Source organism: Pezoporus wallicus, unplaced genomic scaffold, assembly GCF_028554395.1.
Source record: "Pezoporus wallicus isolate ANWC-B61680 ecotype Strahan unplaced genomic scaffold, APGP_CSIRO_Pwel_v1 contig_2384, whole genome shotgun sequence".
Taxonomy (NCBI): domain Eukaryota; kingdom Metazoa; phylum Chordata; class Aves; order Psittaciformes; family Psittacidae; genus Pezoporus; species Pezoporus wallicus.
This window is the reverse complement of record NW_026640488.1, coordinates 1,225,356-1,243,998: the sequence shown is the minus strand read 5'-3', so window position 1 is coordinate 1,243,998 and position 18,643 is coordinate 1,225,356. Positions and strand designations below refer to the sequence as shown.

Genomic DNA, 18,643 nt, shown 5'->3' with positions numbered 1-18,643 from the left:
ATACTCCTTTAGCATCAAGCTCTACTATGTTCTTTACATCTTCAAAATGCTGTGCAAACATTAAGTAATTAATCCTCTCAACACCCTTATAAGGTGACCGAATAGGTCTTCTCCTTTTATATAGGAGGAAACAAAGATGTTAAGTAATTTGCCCATAGGCACAAATGAGTCAAGTGGCGAAGGGTGTTGTGAATTCCTAATGGCCACCTCATATTCAATTCTACTGGAATATGTGATCATTTTGGCAAAAAACAGCCAAAAAATTCAGCTTAGATCTTAATGAAAAATTTTAGTTACTCCCATTTCAGCTACCATTTGTTATTATTAATATTTGGTAATTATAGAGCAAAAAGCAGCATACAGGAAGGAAAGCAGAGGTTACTTAGTGAACTGTTAAAGCCAGAGATGAGAGCTACCAAAAAACCCCGCAAGTTTTATTTCCAGCTAACAGTAAATCAAATTATTAGAGACATGAAGGAGTTAGTACAGTGTCAGCAGAGACAAGGGCGTTTATCCATCCAGGGCTATGATACCTGTGGGAATAATTAAATCACAACCTTGTCCAGCCAGTCTGCTAGCTGCTGCACTGCTAGGAGATATAACAGATGATTTGGGTGATGCTGAGGAACCTGAAAAGGGGACATATTTAACCATGAAAATCCACCTCTTGCCTTAGAAGGTAATGTACACTTTCACACAGACAGATTTGGGATTTATTTGGGGTGTGGGCAGGGCTGCTGTTTTGTTTGCCCGTCTTATTTTGGGGAAAAAAAACACAAAAACATTTGCTTCAGCAACACACTAAATAGAAGCATTCAATGAAAAGTTGCTGGAATTTGATGGAAATGCTTTTTAAGAGGTACAGCTGTTCATGTGAACTACTCCAAGTTTTCATGACTTAATCTTTTTCTCTAGGTCATTACTGTCAAACTGTTTTTTGTAACAGTAATCAAAATACAACCGACAGCTTCATCAGTGAAGTATGCACTATCAACAGAAAATTCCATGGAACATTGTTATATAGAGCTTCCACAGCTGAAACCTCCTTTTTCAGTTCTAGGTAGATTTCACTCTGCACTGTCACTGAATGGTAAGTCACAGCATTAAGGGGTGAAGTAAGCTCTGAAATCTATGCCAATTTCAGATATACTTGATTAACATCTGCTCCTAAGTCTGTGTAAATACACAGCAATAAGCTATCCTGAAGATAATACAAGCCATTAGTTGTTAAGGTGTGTAACCTCCTTCCCAAAAGAAAGATTCTACAGCATTCATTTGTTCTCTTTCAAAAAGAAAAAACAAGAAGCCAAAGTGACCTGCTCCATGTGTGCTCTCTAAGCTGCGCTAGCGTTCTGCTTTTCAGAGCTTTGCCTTCTTTCCTATCACATAAATGTGAAGTAACATTCTTCTAAAATATTCAGGAGTTATAAAACCAAACAACCAAATCAGCTTTTCCTCTGTAGTGGTGTGTAGGCATTATACAGGGGGGAGCTTTTATTGCTTTTGTTGACAGATTCTGAGATAAGTCAGGGCTGACAGTGTGCTGGAGGAAAGGAAATCAAACCTAAACTCTGGCAGTTTCAGCAAAATTTAAGTTACCAGTAACACAAAAAATACCACTCAATGTAACTGAATCAAGAATCAACTTCTGCCTTTTAAACATACTACAGAGCACTACTAACATGGGGTATATGACTCCAATGATTTGGATCCAATAGCACAGAAAAGATGAAACTGAAAGACAGCTCACTTGCTGTGTCCTTCTGCAGTGATACATTGCGTAAGAGCTGCAACTGGATTCATTCAGGCATAAACGTTTAACTGCAAGATCCTGCTAAAGGCCTAAAGACTGAATCACTTCAGCAAGCGAGCCAAGACAAGCAGTTAAAAAAAAAATCCTTATAATTTGACAGAGTATTTATTAATGCAGCCTATGCATGCTTCATCATTCAACTTCCCCCAAATCTTAAAGGCCCTTCCCCTCCAGTACTGCCTGCTTTGCACTCAAAAACGAAGCCCTGATAAGGACACTCAAACAAAAAACAGAAATTTTAGAAATAGGGCAATCTTTTTACTTTTGTCTATTGATTCATAAGAAGTCTGAGTGTCTACCACTTCTCTCTCTCCAATTTAGAGCATTAGGAAAAAATATCCTTGGAGGAAAACTGTGATATTGTTAAAGATTAAATGTCCAAACCTCATCGTTTGTATACATAGCTTTCTACAGAACATCTGAATAAATGTATTAGTGTAGCTTCAAACATATCTTCAGACACTTTTTCCTTTACAGGCTAATGCACTTGACAGATACAAAAGTTACCCTGCTAATAGAATACAGAAAGGGAAGCACGGTGAGCAGTTTACCATCTGCCCAGTTTTTAGCTCAATATTTTGCTAATTTCAAAGACTTAAAGAAACCACAGCATTCACTTTGTAATATATGCAAAGTACTACATGTAAATCACTGTTTTCATAAGCACAGAATTTTAACAAACAGGAAATGAAACAACATGTAAATTCAATCTACGGCTACAAAGAGACTTATTTTCACAGCTGCTCATTTGAGACAATTTCAAACCTTTCAAATTCAGAAACTGTCAAGGCTGCATAATTCCTTACAATATCACTTTCACATACTCTATCATGGCACTCTACTGTTTTTAGACAGGTGGGGAACACTGACATTACTGGCTTGTTTATCACTTTGTATTTCTCATTGGTTTATACTAACTTAGATTCTCTGAAATATACATCAATACTTCCACAGTGAATTAAATATTAATTAACTAAAATCCTTCTGCTATAAACAACCGCAACTCTGTGCTGAGAAAATGAGAACAGCCACTTTTTCATTAGTTAATGCCTGGAAAAACAGACCAGAAGCATTATGACTCCTAACAACCATAAAGTAATACATGCACTATAACAAAAAAAAGACAGACACGTCTCAAGGGCAAAGAAGAATTCCATTCATTAATCTCCTCCAAGTGAACTGTGTATCAAGAAGTAAATAACTCCCCAGTCATATTTCAAATCAGAACAATACCTGCAACATTTAAATAAAACTTCAATGCAACGTAATAGCAAAATTCTCCTAACACCATTTCAAGGTGCTCAATGACCTCCTTTCCTGTAAATGCAGACCAACTTAACACTGGGTAGGTTCCACTAGTCCCCTGACAGACACTACAAGTGCAGCATATATCCTCTATTTTAACAACCCAGCTACCAGAGAAGATAAACCAGACTGTCACTAATGCACATCTCAATGTGTTCACTTGCACCAAGATACTCAAAGCAGCTAGAGGGCATTGTCCTCCTGTCAATATGAAATTATGCCTAAAGATTTTAAATCAAAAAATAAAGACAAAAAAAAACCCAGTTACCTTTTCCTGGAAACGGTCCTGCCTCAACGACTCCCTCTTTGGTGCTGTCAAAGCCATGAGATGTTATTTTGGTTTCAGAAAGTCCAAGTTCAACTGGTAATGAATGTTTCAAGTCCTTGGAAATATATGAATAAGATCGGAAAGTCAATGTTTAAGAAAGATAAAAGCGACTCAGAAGTATTAGAATGCAATTCCAGCAGCTCTCAGACAGGCACTTTTTGCCTTTAGCCTGGAACACCTTCACTGGTGTCACAGCATTCTACTGCAATGCACAAATAGGACATAAACAAACAAGAAATACTAATTATTACCTGTGTATTTATTATGGAATATTTTTTTATTGATGAACAACCAGAGTGCCACCTCAGAGCAGCAGTTACCAAAAATGGAGCCCAAAACATTTGCATGTAGTCTGAAGCTGGTCCAAACAACCACATCAGTTTAATAGCTATATATTTTAACAATAGTTAAAAACTTACAGGCATACAGAATGACCCAAAACTAAGTGCAGACAACACCTACAAACCAAAAATGTGTAAACAATTATCATAATGTTAAAGCTAAAACAAACAAACAAAAGGCACTGAGCAAGAAATTGCTTTAAAATTCACAGCAACCTTTATTTCTACAAATAGCACACGAAATCTCTCCAATATTTGATAAGGGAGAAACATCTAAAAGGCACCATCATTTCAACAGCTTCCTTTTGAGCACCTAGTCTACATTTCACAGCACAAAGTTGCCATTTGCTTCTGTTTGCTTTTGAAACTCATGGATCTAAAATTGCCCAAGATCACCTTGTTTAACTTCTGAGAGACAGATTAAGCAGTACAACCAACTTCCAGGCAACTGAAGTCTTCACAAAAACCCAAGCAAGGCCTAGTACTGAACTATGAATTCATACACCATAATTCACATACCATCCTAATGCCCAGTTCTTCTATCTCACCCACCTCTACAAATGACTCCCAAAGTTTCCTTGACTATTATTTCCAGCCATCTGATTGAAGTTTAAGCCTCTGGTATTATGGAATATACTTAGAGCTTTAAAAAAGTTCAGATATTCAAAGCATTTTAAAACCACTAATTGATAAAAGCGAAAGCTGAGGGAAATACTACTCGAAGTAAATAGTGAAATTTGCAGAGAAAAACTATACATAGCTTTAAGAGGTCAGTGTCTGGACACATGCGGTAACTATGATATATGCAATGCTCCTAATTACAAAGAAAACACAAGCTTTAAAATCCAGTTCATGTTTGACATATCACTGTAGTTGCTCCATGCATAAACCAGAAGCAAGCTAGTGCCTAAGAATGATACCGCCTAGAGGCTCAGATTGTTAAGAAGTGACTTTGGATCACATCCCCACAGACTCAAGTTAGCTGTCTTTAGTTTAAGACAAACTCCTGTCAAGAAGAGAAAAGGAAGAGCTACAAACATGAATTCCAGCAGAACAGAAATCCTGTTGACATAGAAAACCCAGGATGTTACTGTAATCAGAGCAACCTACACCTATAGCCGTACTTTCACTCACATGGAATACCTATTTAAGAATAATTAAGCTGTATTTGTGTATCTGAAGCATTACACCAAAAAAATCCAAACAAACAAACAAGCAAAAGCACACTGAAAACCCCCAGCATGAATAACAAATAATAGTCACATGCAGAACCTGACCGCACAAATTAAGTATATCACAACACTGGATAAATTGCTGTTTTCAGTCTTCACAACGGACTTAACACTGGTGCTTCCATTTAAGTACTCGCAGTTGGTGGTATGCCTTTGCTTCAACTTAGTTTAGCTAACAGACTGAGTCCACTTAATTCAAAATGTAGCAAGTCACTAAGAGCTGAAAAAGCAGAGAGACTTGAAAGAGGATAACCAGACTGAAGAGGAGAAGATACATTGAGTATTGATTTAACAAAAAGGACATGGCATCAACTCTTTTTTCTTTTCCTGAAGGCACCTTGTCACATTGTAGAGCTTTTGGAAGTATCTAAATCTGTAGCCAAATAAACATAGACAGCTAACCTGCTGAAGCATGTTCGCAATAGGAATCTAAGCAATCATCTGTATTTAAGGTTAAAATGCAGAACATCTGCTTTGTAAAGACAAAAGTTTATACCTAAACTTAAGCATTTGGACAACTTCTGTACATTCAATTTTATTCTAATTTCAAGCTAAATACAAGCTGAACAAACTATACTTAAATAAATCAGAATATTATAACACACGCATCTCTTAAATAAAAACCCTGATATTTAGAGCATGAAAATTATTAAGATCTACAGTTGTGTTTATATACACATCAGGGTATTTACATAAAAATATACATATATATGTATATGTACACAAACATACTTGTTTGAAGAGAGCTATACTTTGTTCATTCAAAAAGGCAAAGTCCAATGTAAAGAACTGGTTTCAAACGCATTTTAAACACTTATATTAACCAACTGAAATACACTCTGCTAAAGAAACATAGCTTTGCACATGAATTTAAAAGAAAGATTTACCATTTGTTGATTTATACATGACCAGAATTGTCATCAAAAATGCAGTGATCATCAAATACTACCTTTTTGTTGTTTATAAACATACAGGTTACTGTTCAGTGGAGACACACTTCTGCATGTAAGCTTCAAATTTTAACATGTCATTCTTGTAACATGCTTGCTTTTTTATTTTTCACACAAGTGTAGATAAACAAAAAGAGCTACCCAAAAATCTGCAATCATTCTGACAAAGCAGTCTATCCCTTCAATAATTTACAAAGAATAACTTAGAAACAGCCTTAGATTAAGAAAAGACATACACAAAACTTCACATTCATGAGAAGGTATGATAGTACTTAAGGAGATTTCAGAGTGGTAAGAAGGCAACATAAAGATTTCTTTGTTCCCACCAAATGTAGATTTGCTGTTCCAACAGGGGAAGTGAAGACAGATTACCTTACTATACGGTGACTATACTTTGACTACATATTGCTTTTCTAGTTAAGAGGAAGAGTTTGATGATCATAAGATCTGGTTTCAAATTCTAAGTGACTTCCCCCCTTCCTCATAAAAGGGAAATAAAGTCTTTAGAATTCACGAGAATTTGCTGATACATTTCAAAGTCACAAATCTGCTAATGGATCACCACCAGCTCCTCCCCTTCCCCAGCTTAATTCCTAATTTTCAGTTTTATGAGGCTGAAAGCCATTGCACATTCATGCAATTATCAGCTAGCAGAAGTATTTTTAATATGGTAACTTCACTGAGATCCAGAGCTAGAGGTATAAAAATCTTACAACTCAGATTTCCAAGAAGTCAAAAGGTTTGATTACCTGCCCTATTCTTAAGTCCTTTAGCACACTAAGGGCTCAAAGCAACAAAAGGACAGAATAAAGGGACACACAACAGCTGTACTAGCTTAGTTAGGTCTACTCAAGACTGTGCAAACCTATATTGCACAGAGCATTTAAACCACTTTAACCCTTTGTTAAAATCCCATTTTAATTAGTTCAAGTCACCATATCAAATGAAACATATCTTAGTAAAGTTAGCCTTATTTACATTACTCACAGGAATATTCATCAGCTTATTATACAGATCACCTACATGAACCAGTAGGGATTTTTGACGTATCAATCCTGTTAAGACAGCAGACACAGCAAAGGAGTCGCTCAGAATGCATGCTTATAAAGAAATGTTGGTTGGGTTACAGTACTATTATCCAAAAGATACTTCCCATCCATGCTACCCATAGTATGCTAAAATGAAGAGGGGAAAGATAACAGGATTGTATTGCTTCTTTATCTGTTGAAACTTACTTTGTAGATACTTACTGGAAACTAAGGCAGAAGTAAGCAAACAACATCTATTAATTTCTTAGTTTTGTCAATCCATTATAATGCATGACTCTTGCTTAGTACCAACAGGAAGTTTAATAGATATGGTTTTGCTTGCCCTTATTACCTTGAATAAAAGTGTTTTAGAACCTCCACACCACTAGCTAGTTCAAGTAGTCTATTGAAAGTGGAGCAACAAAACTGGGAACAACATACGCTTGTTTATTTTTTAATGATGGATGACATTTTAAATAAAACTACTCAAGTCACCTTCAGGAAAAATTTGTACCACATCTGATTGTAAAGCTCAAAGTGTAAGTTTTAAAGATTACAAGTCCCATGAAACAAAGTGTTACGTAGAGACACATAACATCTATCCAGAAAGATAACTGGCCTTTAACTTATTACCCTAATTTGTAGAGCTGCATGTATGTATTCAGCATTTCTTCTTCTCTTTGTCCTGTTAGGTCACTCAGCTCCTATTTTACATGAATTCAACTACTAAATTCTCACATCAATATAAATTCAAGCATAAAAATAAATGGGAGGAGAGCTTCAGCTTTATTCTATGCTAAAGTGGCAAACAAGATGGGCTGACAGATTTCTTCTGCTCTCCAATACACTGCTCTTCACTCAGAAGACCCTTCTACTTCATCCCATTTGACTTACCTAATGTACTATGAAGTTTTAAATTAGCATTCCTTTTCCTTTCATCATTAACATTCATGTCTTTAGTTTTTAAGACTGTATGAAGCAGACTACTTGGCAACAAAGACTATTTTTTTTTGTTTCATCTCCTAGAAACGGTTTTCTAGAACTGACACATAGAAATATACTTTAAATATCTCTATATTAATTAAAATATCATTTCCCAGTGTAAAAATCTAACCACGTTAAAAACCTAAGAGATGAACTTACATGGTTCAGATAGAATGTGAGTGACAAGGCTTGGCATTTTTTTCAGAAGGCAAAAGACAAAAAGGAATTCACCTTATCTATTTGTGCAGCCTGGCAATACAATCACAGAACAAGATATTGAACACATGCACTCAAAGTCATCAGATCCCAGAGCTTATTTCATACTTCTAAGATCAATTAAAGACTCATGACAAAGTTAATGCCTCTTTTGCAGCCTTAAGTTTATTACTGGTATTACATACAAATGTTTAGTAGCAGTTTTGTCCCCATAAGAGTACAAAAAGAGCCAAGAGAAGAAAGTCTGTATTGAAAATAAAAGGAAACAACTGGGACAACAATTTCTGAGAGTCAGAAGGACTTCCTATTGATTTTGTACAATAGTTTAAACATAATAGCTTACAACTGCCCAAATACCTTTGCAGGCACACCGAACAGTTTTTTGATTAATTTAATTTATTCCGATACAGCTTTCACACTATATGGCACTGTACTGAATTAGGAATAACACACTTCCTCACTCCTTCCCATAGTCCTCAGCTCCCAATCCCCTCAGTGACATTAAAACCCTACTATTCTAATCACATAATTATAATAGCACGTGAGGAAAACTTCTCAAAGTCAAAGGTAAAAGAAATAAACCAGTGGAGAACATAAACCAATGAGACTTTTTTGTATATTGAGTTTTCTTGTACAAAGTAGTCAGAAAAACATGTTTGATTAGGAAACACTGAAGTCCTTCCTCTGTTATTAAGACAGACTAATAAACACGCAAACATTGGCAAAAGCTTGTATACACCAAGTTTTTAATGTTTGAGTTTCAACAGAGCTTGGAGAGCTGAAAAGCACTAGGTCAAGCTTTTTTGTAATGAAAGGACATCAGACATTTCATCCAATGATGTTAGATGTTAGTTAAAAAAGTTTTCATCCATCATACAGGCAGGTCAAAACTTGTCAGAATTCCACAGGCATCTCTTATTACAAACAAGACAGAATTAGAATGTAGCAGCATATTTCTGAACAAGACTTCACAGTTAGGCAAATGCTTATTTAATTTACCTTATAAATATGCTTTTGATTCTTTTTCTTAAACATAAGAACCAAGATGATGCGTCACGTAGCGCTACATCGCATTCCCACAAGACTGGAATTAATATGCTTCCTTCTGAAATGACATTATGGCAATCTGTGCTGTCTGATGCTCTGCAAAAATAATGGCATTTTTCTTCAAAGAAGGAGCAACCCTGCTTGCTATTTCCAGGTTCAAAAAGAAAAATTTGCACTGCATTGCCTTGCAAAATGAAATACTTCTCATGCTTGAGTGTATACAAATACTGCATTTGGCAGAAAATAAATGTGCCTTTTCATGCCTGAGCAGCTTATGGATGAGATTCTGATGGAAGTACTAAACAGAATGTGAGAATAGAGAAAAGCTTAGTTTTGTAATTAGAGAACTCTGAAGAAGAGGTTGTACAACTATCTCTTTACTCTGTCTGTCAAAAACATACAATCAAATCTGCTCAAGTGTTTGTTGCAAAATAGCTGAAGACCTAATTAAAAAATAGAGAAGAAATCATGTTTTGTTGCTTACATCTGAACTGTACATCATCTAAATGATGATAGCAGTAACAAGAAACTAAGATAACTTTGTTGCCCAGCTGCCCAAGAAGGTAACTGAAGTCAGTATATTGGAGTTCAACCGCTCTAAACTATACTGTGCTCGCATACTCTTCCCAGCCACTGTGGTAACAGTACAACATCAAGTGGTAATGCTTTCTTGCCTCTTTCTTAAGCTACCTCTTAAAAATCAGTACTTGGCTTGCCATTTCCATAAATCAATAGGAAACAAGACCCTTGAAAACTTGGCACAGAAGTTTTGTGGTGCAATGCATACTGCTTTAGGTTAAAACAAAAAATTACCTGGCAGTGAAAAAAAGAAAATTGTAGCATTAAGGATTAGAAATAACAAACACAAAGCAAGATTAATAGAAACCAAATATTAGAATTTGAGACTACCAGATTAGTAAACAGACCTAGATGTTAATTCCAAGAAGTTTGTTTTCTGTGTTTTGTTTATAAGCAGCCTTGATTATCACATATTCTGAGTTTAGGTCACACATGCAGGTGTTAACTTGTACTTGACAGTTAAAATAATTAAAGTGCACTTCACCTTCACTGATCTCAAAATAAGCATTGTGAAAATAATTACAGCAGGAAACTCAAATATGGTTGCACAGTATAAATTTTCTGCAACTCGGCCAAGTATTTGGCCCATTTTTGTGAAAGTGGCAGTCTCAAAATATAGTTGACTCCAAGCCAGCAAAATTATTGGCATACCAGCAAAAACCTACTTCAACTTTTATGTGGCCACAGACAAAAATTACCTAACATTTCAACTTGCTGTAGAAAACTGTGATAATATTTTGACTGAACAAGGGCTCTGACCCAGTCAACAAGAGCACAAGTTTCATTTACCGTAACTAAGCATTAAGCACTACACTGAAGAAGCAATTATTATGTAAGGAAAAGATAACTTAGCAGCATCAAGACATGGCAGCATCAAGGTCATCAGGCTCAGAAACAGTAAACCTGTTTCTCTACTTGCAGGTGAACCCAAATTCATTACCACTTCGAGGTGTGCCTCTGTTGCCCCCCTAGACACAGGTACATCTTTATTGACATTCAGTTTTAACTTCATTTCATTAAACATTTTTACATTATGTTACTGGCAGGTCTTAGTTCAATGACAAATCTTAAGAAATACAAGCTTTCCCTCACTGCAGTGGTATTTATAAAATAATCATGGACAATTCAGCAGAAGCAGAAAAATTGCTCACTGGTAAGTGCAGTATTTTCCAGTAAGAGCTCTAATACAGATGAATTTCCATCACACGAAGTTTTATACTTTACAGCCGTGCTCACTATACAGCTACCCTGAAAGCATTATCAAATGCCTTTGATGTTATTTTCAGAATGTATTTTTATTTTTAATATTTAAAATACATGTCTACATATTCAAATTAATTTTAGTTATAAAGATAATATCAAACATGTTTAAAACTATACTTTTAATATATATTTAAATGCTTGCTTTTCTGCTTTATGAATAAAACTGCTGCTTTAAAAATCAGTATCCTCAAGGCTTAGAATCAATAATTTGAAATGTATATACTTGATTGTGCATTACAGAGCACCAAAACTTTACACTACTTAACTTTAAAAAAACTTGCTTAACACAACTTTCAGACAAAAAAGTTATTACAATGTTCAATATCTGCTTTGGGTTTTTTAGTAAGCTTTAACAACAACTTATCAGCTTTGAAGGAGTTTTTCCATTAAAGCTAAAACCAGAAGAAGAAATTAGGTAGATGCTTATTTCACCAATATTCAGGACGTTTATGTCATTTATTTTTAAATTGATGAAATTCCCCAACTCTAATCAGGATTTTAGCAGAACAGAAGTAAAATGTTGAAGCTCTTATCAGTATTTCTTTTAGAAATAATCCTTCACTGCAAGTCAGCATGGGACTGTTAAAGATTAGAGATTTCCTTAAAATCTAAGTCTCAGCAGGTATCAAATATACGTGGACAAATAACTTGCCTTCATATTTCCAACTGAAATACAAAATAAAATCAATCCCAAATTCCATAAACTGTACCACAGCACCCTCTGCTGGACAGCAAACATGAGAAGAACAGTAAAATAATATCGATGCTAAGGGAAAGAACTCAAAATTGCATACAAATGATTACAGAAGTATAACTTCGTTTTCTAACATACAGCAAATAAGATGTCATCTATACAGCATACAGCAATATCATAGTGATTTTTCAGTTTCAACCCAAGTTGCTTCTTTCCTATTTACACCTTCAAATCAGAACGCGACTAACTTTCCTTAGTTTTAGGCATGTTGCACCCAAACCTAACACCAATTAGAAGCAGCTTGCCCTGAACAATTTGATACTTATTCACAAAAAATTTAGGCTTTAACAAGTCCTGTGAATTCAGGCTATCGAGTCTCTCATTTTAAAAATGTTTGTTGTCCTGTTTATGACTAAAATTTTCTGATTAAAAATCAGTATCCTCAAGGATCAGAGACAAGAATGTAGCAGCATTCTTGATTGTGCATTACAGAGCACCCAATTCTTTACACTATTTCATGCTCAGAAATATCTGCCATTGCTAGCATGCCTTTTATACAAAATTGCAATGTGCAACTTTAATAATAATTTCTGAGCTTCAAAGGGGTTTTGCCATTAAAGCTCTAAAAAACTGCGTCAAGTGCAGTCTGCTATGCATCGCATTGTAACTTTAGCATTTCTGATAATGGTACCTTGTTAAGACACCAAACAAAATTCTTACCCTGTTAAAGCTGTGCTCATGAGAATCTTCCAGCTGTCCATTGCTAGTCACAGGAATTTCTGCTGCTGAATTTTTGGGAGACTCTTGAGCCATTGCACCTTCCTACAGTATAAGAAGAAACAGGTTAGCATTTGTCTTTAATTTCCAGTGAGTGATCCATATGAAAGTACTTGATGTATAGGTTTCATGACAGCTGATTTTATTTCAAACTCTTATTTGTAATATTCTGATATACTAGGTCTGTATATATTCATTTAACCACACACCCAAATCACATTCATATGCTAGCACAACTCAGAGAGAAGTAATGGAAAGCTTCAAGATCCAAGAGAAAAGAAACACTAAAATTTAACCCATTGATAAGGGGGTCAGGAGGTGCCAAACACAAATGAGACATGTGGGGCCAGACAAGTATTTTTTATGCACACCTGACCTTTAGAGTATTTTATGTACCTCAAGCTGTAAGAAGATGAACTTGGCTAAACAAAAAAAAAAAACAACAAAAAAACAAACAAAAAAAAACAACACCAAACAACCTAAAAACCCACCCCCAAGATTGTACTAGATAAAACTACAAAAAGAAAGTACTGATTCCAAACTTTCAAATAGTTTAACTTGCTTATTTTAGCATAATATAGTGCCACCTTCTGACTGAACTGTCGTTATACAACACTCATTCAGCCAACAGCAGTAAATCTGAAATGAAATGCAGAAACAAGAACTTAAAAGCACTGACGCAATTCAAGAATCAAAGTTAGTTTCAAAATGCAGCTGAATTATGAACAGCAGCAGCAGCTGTGAAACCACCGCTTTTAAGAATGACCTAAGGTGTAAGAGAAATTCCCAGAAGAAATTTACACCTGCAGAAGGTGTTTACAGGCACCCAAAGAGGGAATGGCAATCTAACACTCTCCAAAACTAAGAAACCAAGAACTTCCAAATGTTCATGCTTACATAAAAGTCACCTGCAGTGTTCAAACCAGCCCCTACACCTGTGCCAAACTGTGCCAACACCATCAACAAGTACCTGAGAAAAGGGGTTTTCTTCTCTTAAAGATCCTAAAAAGGGAACAAGCTCTTTTCAGTCAAAGGGTCAGGAAGAGGCCAAGTGTCTGAGATTACAGCTTTTAAAAAAAATTCTACACACACAGAGAACAGATTTCACATCAGTTACGAGAAAATCAGTGTGCTGTGAATTCAAGAAGTAACTTTAACACTCGAACTTACCTCACCAACCCCTGTCATTTAGGACTTAGTCAGCAACTTCTTTCAGCACTGGGAAGGAATAGCTCACAATGCCACATATTAAACATTGGCCTAGCATACCAAATCCCTCAGACAGCCCAGTCTTCACCCACCCAACACAAAGCAACTTTTTGGGGGGTCATCGTTCATACAACAGAACAAACTCAGAACTCATAGCCTTTAAGTAAATGAAAATACTGAAGCACAACAAAAAGGTCTGTTTCTTTTATGAGTACTTTTAAAGTAGCAATTTGTTTCATTTCATAGGACATCTCAAGTTGGAAGGAACCCATGAGGATTAAGTCCAATTCCCTGTTGCTATCAACATCTTTAGATCAAATGTTCTAGTTATCTGTCATATTAGATACTCATTTAGGAAATCTGTCCAATAGCTTAAGCTCCTTAAGATTGCTCTCAATCTCACACCTGCTAGAACTCCCAGACTGCTAAGAACTATGCTTCTACTTGACACAGTCAAGTGGGGTATTTTTCTAAATGCTTGGCCTGTCACAGCTACCTGCACAACACTGAAATGTCAGCGCAGGCTCACACAGCTATTTTTGTTCTTCTTTCTGCAAATTGTCAGGAAAGTGTCAAAGGGAAGTCCTGTACTATCAGGGGATACACTTCATTTGGCAGGGATCACAAAGCTGCATTTCCAAATTTAATTAAAGGCAAAACATATATTGGCTTGGATCCTTTTCATCAAGAATCTCAAATAATTTTGCTAATGTTGTACACTGATGTATGTTTATCCATTTCTTCAGAGATATACATGCTCACACATACGTATACATTTCTGCAGAAAATACTTACATTAGAAAACAAAAATTCATCAGCTTTTCTGGACAACTTCTAATATCTAAGACAAGTAAGAAGCAATACACATTTTTTTAGGCATTCTTACCCAAGTCAAATCTATGTACCAAGTTCAGAGAAAGCAAAAAACAACCTGCTAACTTCAGTTTCAAGTTAGGTATGTACTAAAACATCATTTTCCATTGCTGAAAGAAGGACATTTCATCACTCTGCTTTCCCAGTCCCTACTGTTAGCTACAGTGTTCCACCTCCCAGCCACTCGCCTGACTGTGCTGTAAACACATTCAACTCACTAGCCTGGCAACAGACCTTTCCACCAGCTTATTTTTCCCTCAGTTTCAGGGACTTGACTCAGTTTGCAATGAGGCTAGACAAGCACCAAAGACATGAAATGAGCAGCTGAAAAACAGAAGTAGGATAAACTGCTAATTTGGAGCGGCCAAAACAAGAAATCATCACCTGCATTTTAGTCAACAGCCAAAGCTAACACTGCTGCCAAGAAACAATTCCTTGCCCTTTTTTCTGGCCTTTACCCCTAAGTCTTCCCCCCAACAGCTTTCCTCATTCCCCTACCTGCTCCCTGGGCCAGAACAATGCATTTGTACACAAAAAAAGACTGCAGAAACACTGCACGTTAAAAGATGCCCAAGGCTCAAAATTTTCCCACTCAAATTAGTTCATCACACAGCTCTAACACTTGCACCTATGAAACAGAAGGTGTGACAATGCAGTAAGAAACCGAGAATGAAAGACTGCTCTCAGCCACAGCATCAGCTTACTTCTGCAGTGCAGCATCTCACTGAATTGTGTAGTATGGTTGGAAGGGACCTTAGTATCATCCAGTTCCAACCCCCCTGCCATGGGCAGAGACGCCTCACACTTAAAGCTCTGTCCAACCTGACCTTGACCAAATACTTCCTCTAACTGTGGCCAAAACCAGCAGCCATTTCTCTTTGCCTCTGGATGCATGTTCCTGCAACCTCACACAACAATGGTAGGCTTACTGATCTGAGATCAAATTAAACCACCAAACCACAACAGTACTTCTGTTGAAACACTGAGTATGATTGCTGAATTGTGTGCCCTTTGGTAAGCGGAGCTCACAGCTGATTTAAACTAAGTATATAAAAAAACCCTGAATCGGGAGAGGGGAGAGCCTAAAGTAAATCTAAAGAAGTTCCTAAATTTGTATTGATGCATTAGGCATGAATGACTAATACACAAAAGAAAATTCCCCTTTCTTCTTGCAATACTTGCACATTTCAGACTCTACCACACCTAAATCTATTCAATTTACAAAGCAAATACTGCAGCACACCAATAAACTACTGGTTGAAGTAATCCTTTGTTATGAACTAACTGTTCTTCATAGTGTCTCAAAAGCAGCCCCACCCATTCAAGATAATGTACATGGACTCATACCCCCATACTAACTTCCCTGTGCTCTGTATGTGAGAACTTTTGACCTGAAACTGTTGCTGGGAATGGTTGACTTCACACTAATATAATGATCATCTCGGCTAGACTGAACCTCTTCTGCAGCTGGATGAGACTCATCAAGTACTGTGGATTCACTGCTATTTTCTGACATACCGGAACATGAGACAGGTTTGGCATGCATTGATAGATCTGAAAGGAGCCAGATATTGCAACTTACAGAAACCAAAGTAGACTTTCAGTAAGCATTCATTTTACAAGTTCTTCTAAGGCAAACAGAAACCTCCCTCTTTTGATGGTGAACAGGTCTTTAGCTCTCCAAAATCTAACTAGGACTAGGAATACAGTCTAGCTGTAGTCTAGTCTTCCTAGTAGCTTCCACTGGCAAAGCAAGCTTCCCCACACAGACAGCTAAGCTTGCAACAGAAAACCCAGGAAGTCAAACAACGTTCTTCAGCTGATATTTACTGTCACCTGCAACAATACATTAATTGTATCCTACCATTACAAAGATCACAATTTTATTAAGACATGAGATTTACCCAAACACTGAGAGTTTATATTCATGTTAAGCCACTGGAACCTAGCAAGTTGTTAAGTCTGTTACACCTAACTAGAAACAGAATCCCTTTCATTTTATTCTCAAAAAAAAAATAACCCCCTCACCTACACAAGGCAAAGAAAAGTCAGTAACACTGAGCACATGTGCAAGAAATCAGCTCTGTGAGTACAGTGATCATGAAAGGTAAGTTATGTACCTGAAAGAGCTTCAATAAGAAGCTAAATTTCATTTCACATAGCTGGTAAATACAGGTGACACTGCAACTCACCCAGCTGTTTGAGAGGAGGAGACAACCAATCATCAAAAATTAAACAGTCTATCAGTATTGAGCATAATTCACACATGGCTTCATTAACTCTTGCACCATTTTATACGTGCTCAGCCACATACCAGATCAAGAAAAACTATGATGAGATCATTATTTTTACTGATATTGTGTTTCCTAAGCTACAAAACATTTCAATTAAAGCAAATAATTAATAAGGTAAGCAGCTCACATGACAAGGGAAATAAGGACACAAAGGCTGAGAAACTGGATCATCTAGATAATAGTACACCAGATAACCTATTACTTTACTTTGGAAAACCAAATACACAAAACAAGACATTTTTCCCCAGAAAAACAATTCATTCAGGGCTACCACTGAATAAAGTTGGATTTTTCTCCAACCAGTACAAAATCCCTTGAAGTAATTAAAAAACAAGTATAATTTATTTGTCTGTCTTAATTTTCTATAATTCTTTTGAATATGAAAGACTGCACAGCAGACATGCTGTTTTCCCCAGAGTCCTGTCCAAACTCTGCTTGTGGTTGAAAACAATCTTCTGCTCAACAGCTTATTTCTGAGCAGTTAACACATCTCCATTAAGGACTAGAAGAATGTAATTTCTTTGCTTTGCTGGTTAAACAAGAAGCTCAATTCATCTTGTAGTGCAGTCTTGCTAAGACAATTTGTACCTCAGTTTTACCACATTAGTGATCCTGGACTTGGGTTTGTACCTCATAAACTTACATACCATGATATCGCTGTTTAAAACTATTAAATGATACAAGCAGCAAAAAAGATTTTCTTGATTGCCTTAAGAACTCTTAACAACAAGGCACAAATCATGTCATAAGCCCCTGCAGAAGACACTGCATAATGACAATTAAGTCTGTAAAATCCAAATTAATTCACTATTTGTGTTACAACCTCCCCCCACACACAATTTTTTGGATAGTAGTATTCTCCGCAAGCAGTAGCAACACTTTCAGCACAGCTCTGCAGGATCACACTGACCAACTTTAGAACATCAGAAGGGAAAAACTGTAGATTAAAGGTGGCTTTTTAACTGCACATTCTACTTTAACTACAGAATTTGCTGATGACTGCTTCAGTGGCAAAAAAAAAAAAAGGCATGTAAACATCAAATGCTGGATGTAAGGGTAAAAAATTTCTACATGTTTACAAAGATTCAGAAGGCAAGATATTCATGTGAAATTGTGCAAACATGGTATCTACATACATGTATTACCTATATTTAACGTTCATTAAAAAAATGCATAGAGACTTTTGTATCTCAGTGCTCTTGTAGATATTAGAGAAAGGCTCTTTATAAGATCTTCAATGCAGTGTGAATTCTGCATTATCAATTACCTTTTCACTAAAGCAGCCATGACTTTAAAACATAATAGGTGTTCAGTGTTCCCGGACATTTGTTACCATCACCCGCAATTACAACAAATCAAAGATCTCCTATTTGGAAAAAACATGCCTGATCCATACTCTGACATTAATCTAAGCCCAAACACCCATCCTCATCACTTGTGTCTGGATTTTCTGGTTTTTCCCACTAGACCAATCCTGCAACTCCACAAGACTACTGCACCAGAGTAAAACAGAGGGACAGAACAGACTGAAAATCTCCCCCCATGGCAAAGCCGCTGTAAATGCACAGCTGACTACAACCTCAATTATAGCCCACCATAACTAAAAGTGAACAATTTTAAAGTTTTGGGGATTTATATATATAATTTCTCCAAAGTACGAAGTAAAATGGAAAGCAAAGCAAAAACTTATAAACAACAAGTTTCCTTCAG

The 18,643-nt window shown here is 36.3% G+C and overlaps 1 protein-coding gene across 3 annotated transcripts in view; it reads right to left on the bottom strand.

Annotated features, from left to right (window-relative positions):
- ARFIP1 (ADP ribosylation factor interacting protein 1) overlaps positions 1 to 18,643 on the bottom strand; it is a 42,853-nt gene that overhangs the window by 22,411 nt on the left and 1,799 nt on the right. Inside the window, exons 2-4 of one of the 3 annotated variants that reach the window (XM_057419039.1) lie at positions 12,501 to 12,602; positions 3,387 to 3,501; positions 534 to 629 (exon numbers count right to left, since the gene is read on the bottom strand). In XM_057419039.1, the coding sequence (XP_057275022.1) occupies positions 534 to 629; positions 3,387 to 3,501; positions 12,501 to 12,593 (304 nt within the window). In that variant the 5' untranslated portion in view covers positions 12,594 to 12,602. The remainder of the gene's footprint in view (positions 1 to 533; positions 630 to 3,386; positions 3,502 to 12,500; positions 12,603 to 18,643) is intronic. The other 2 variants (XM_057419040.1, XM_057419041.1) reach the window with 2 other exon arrangements.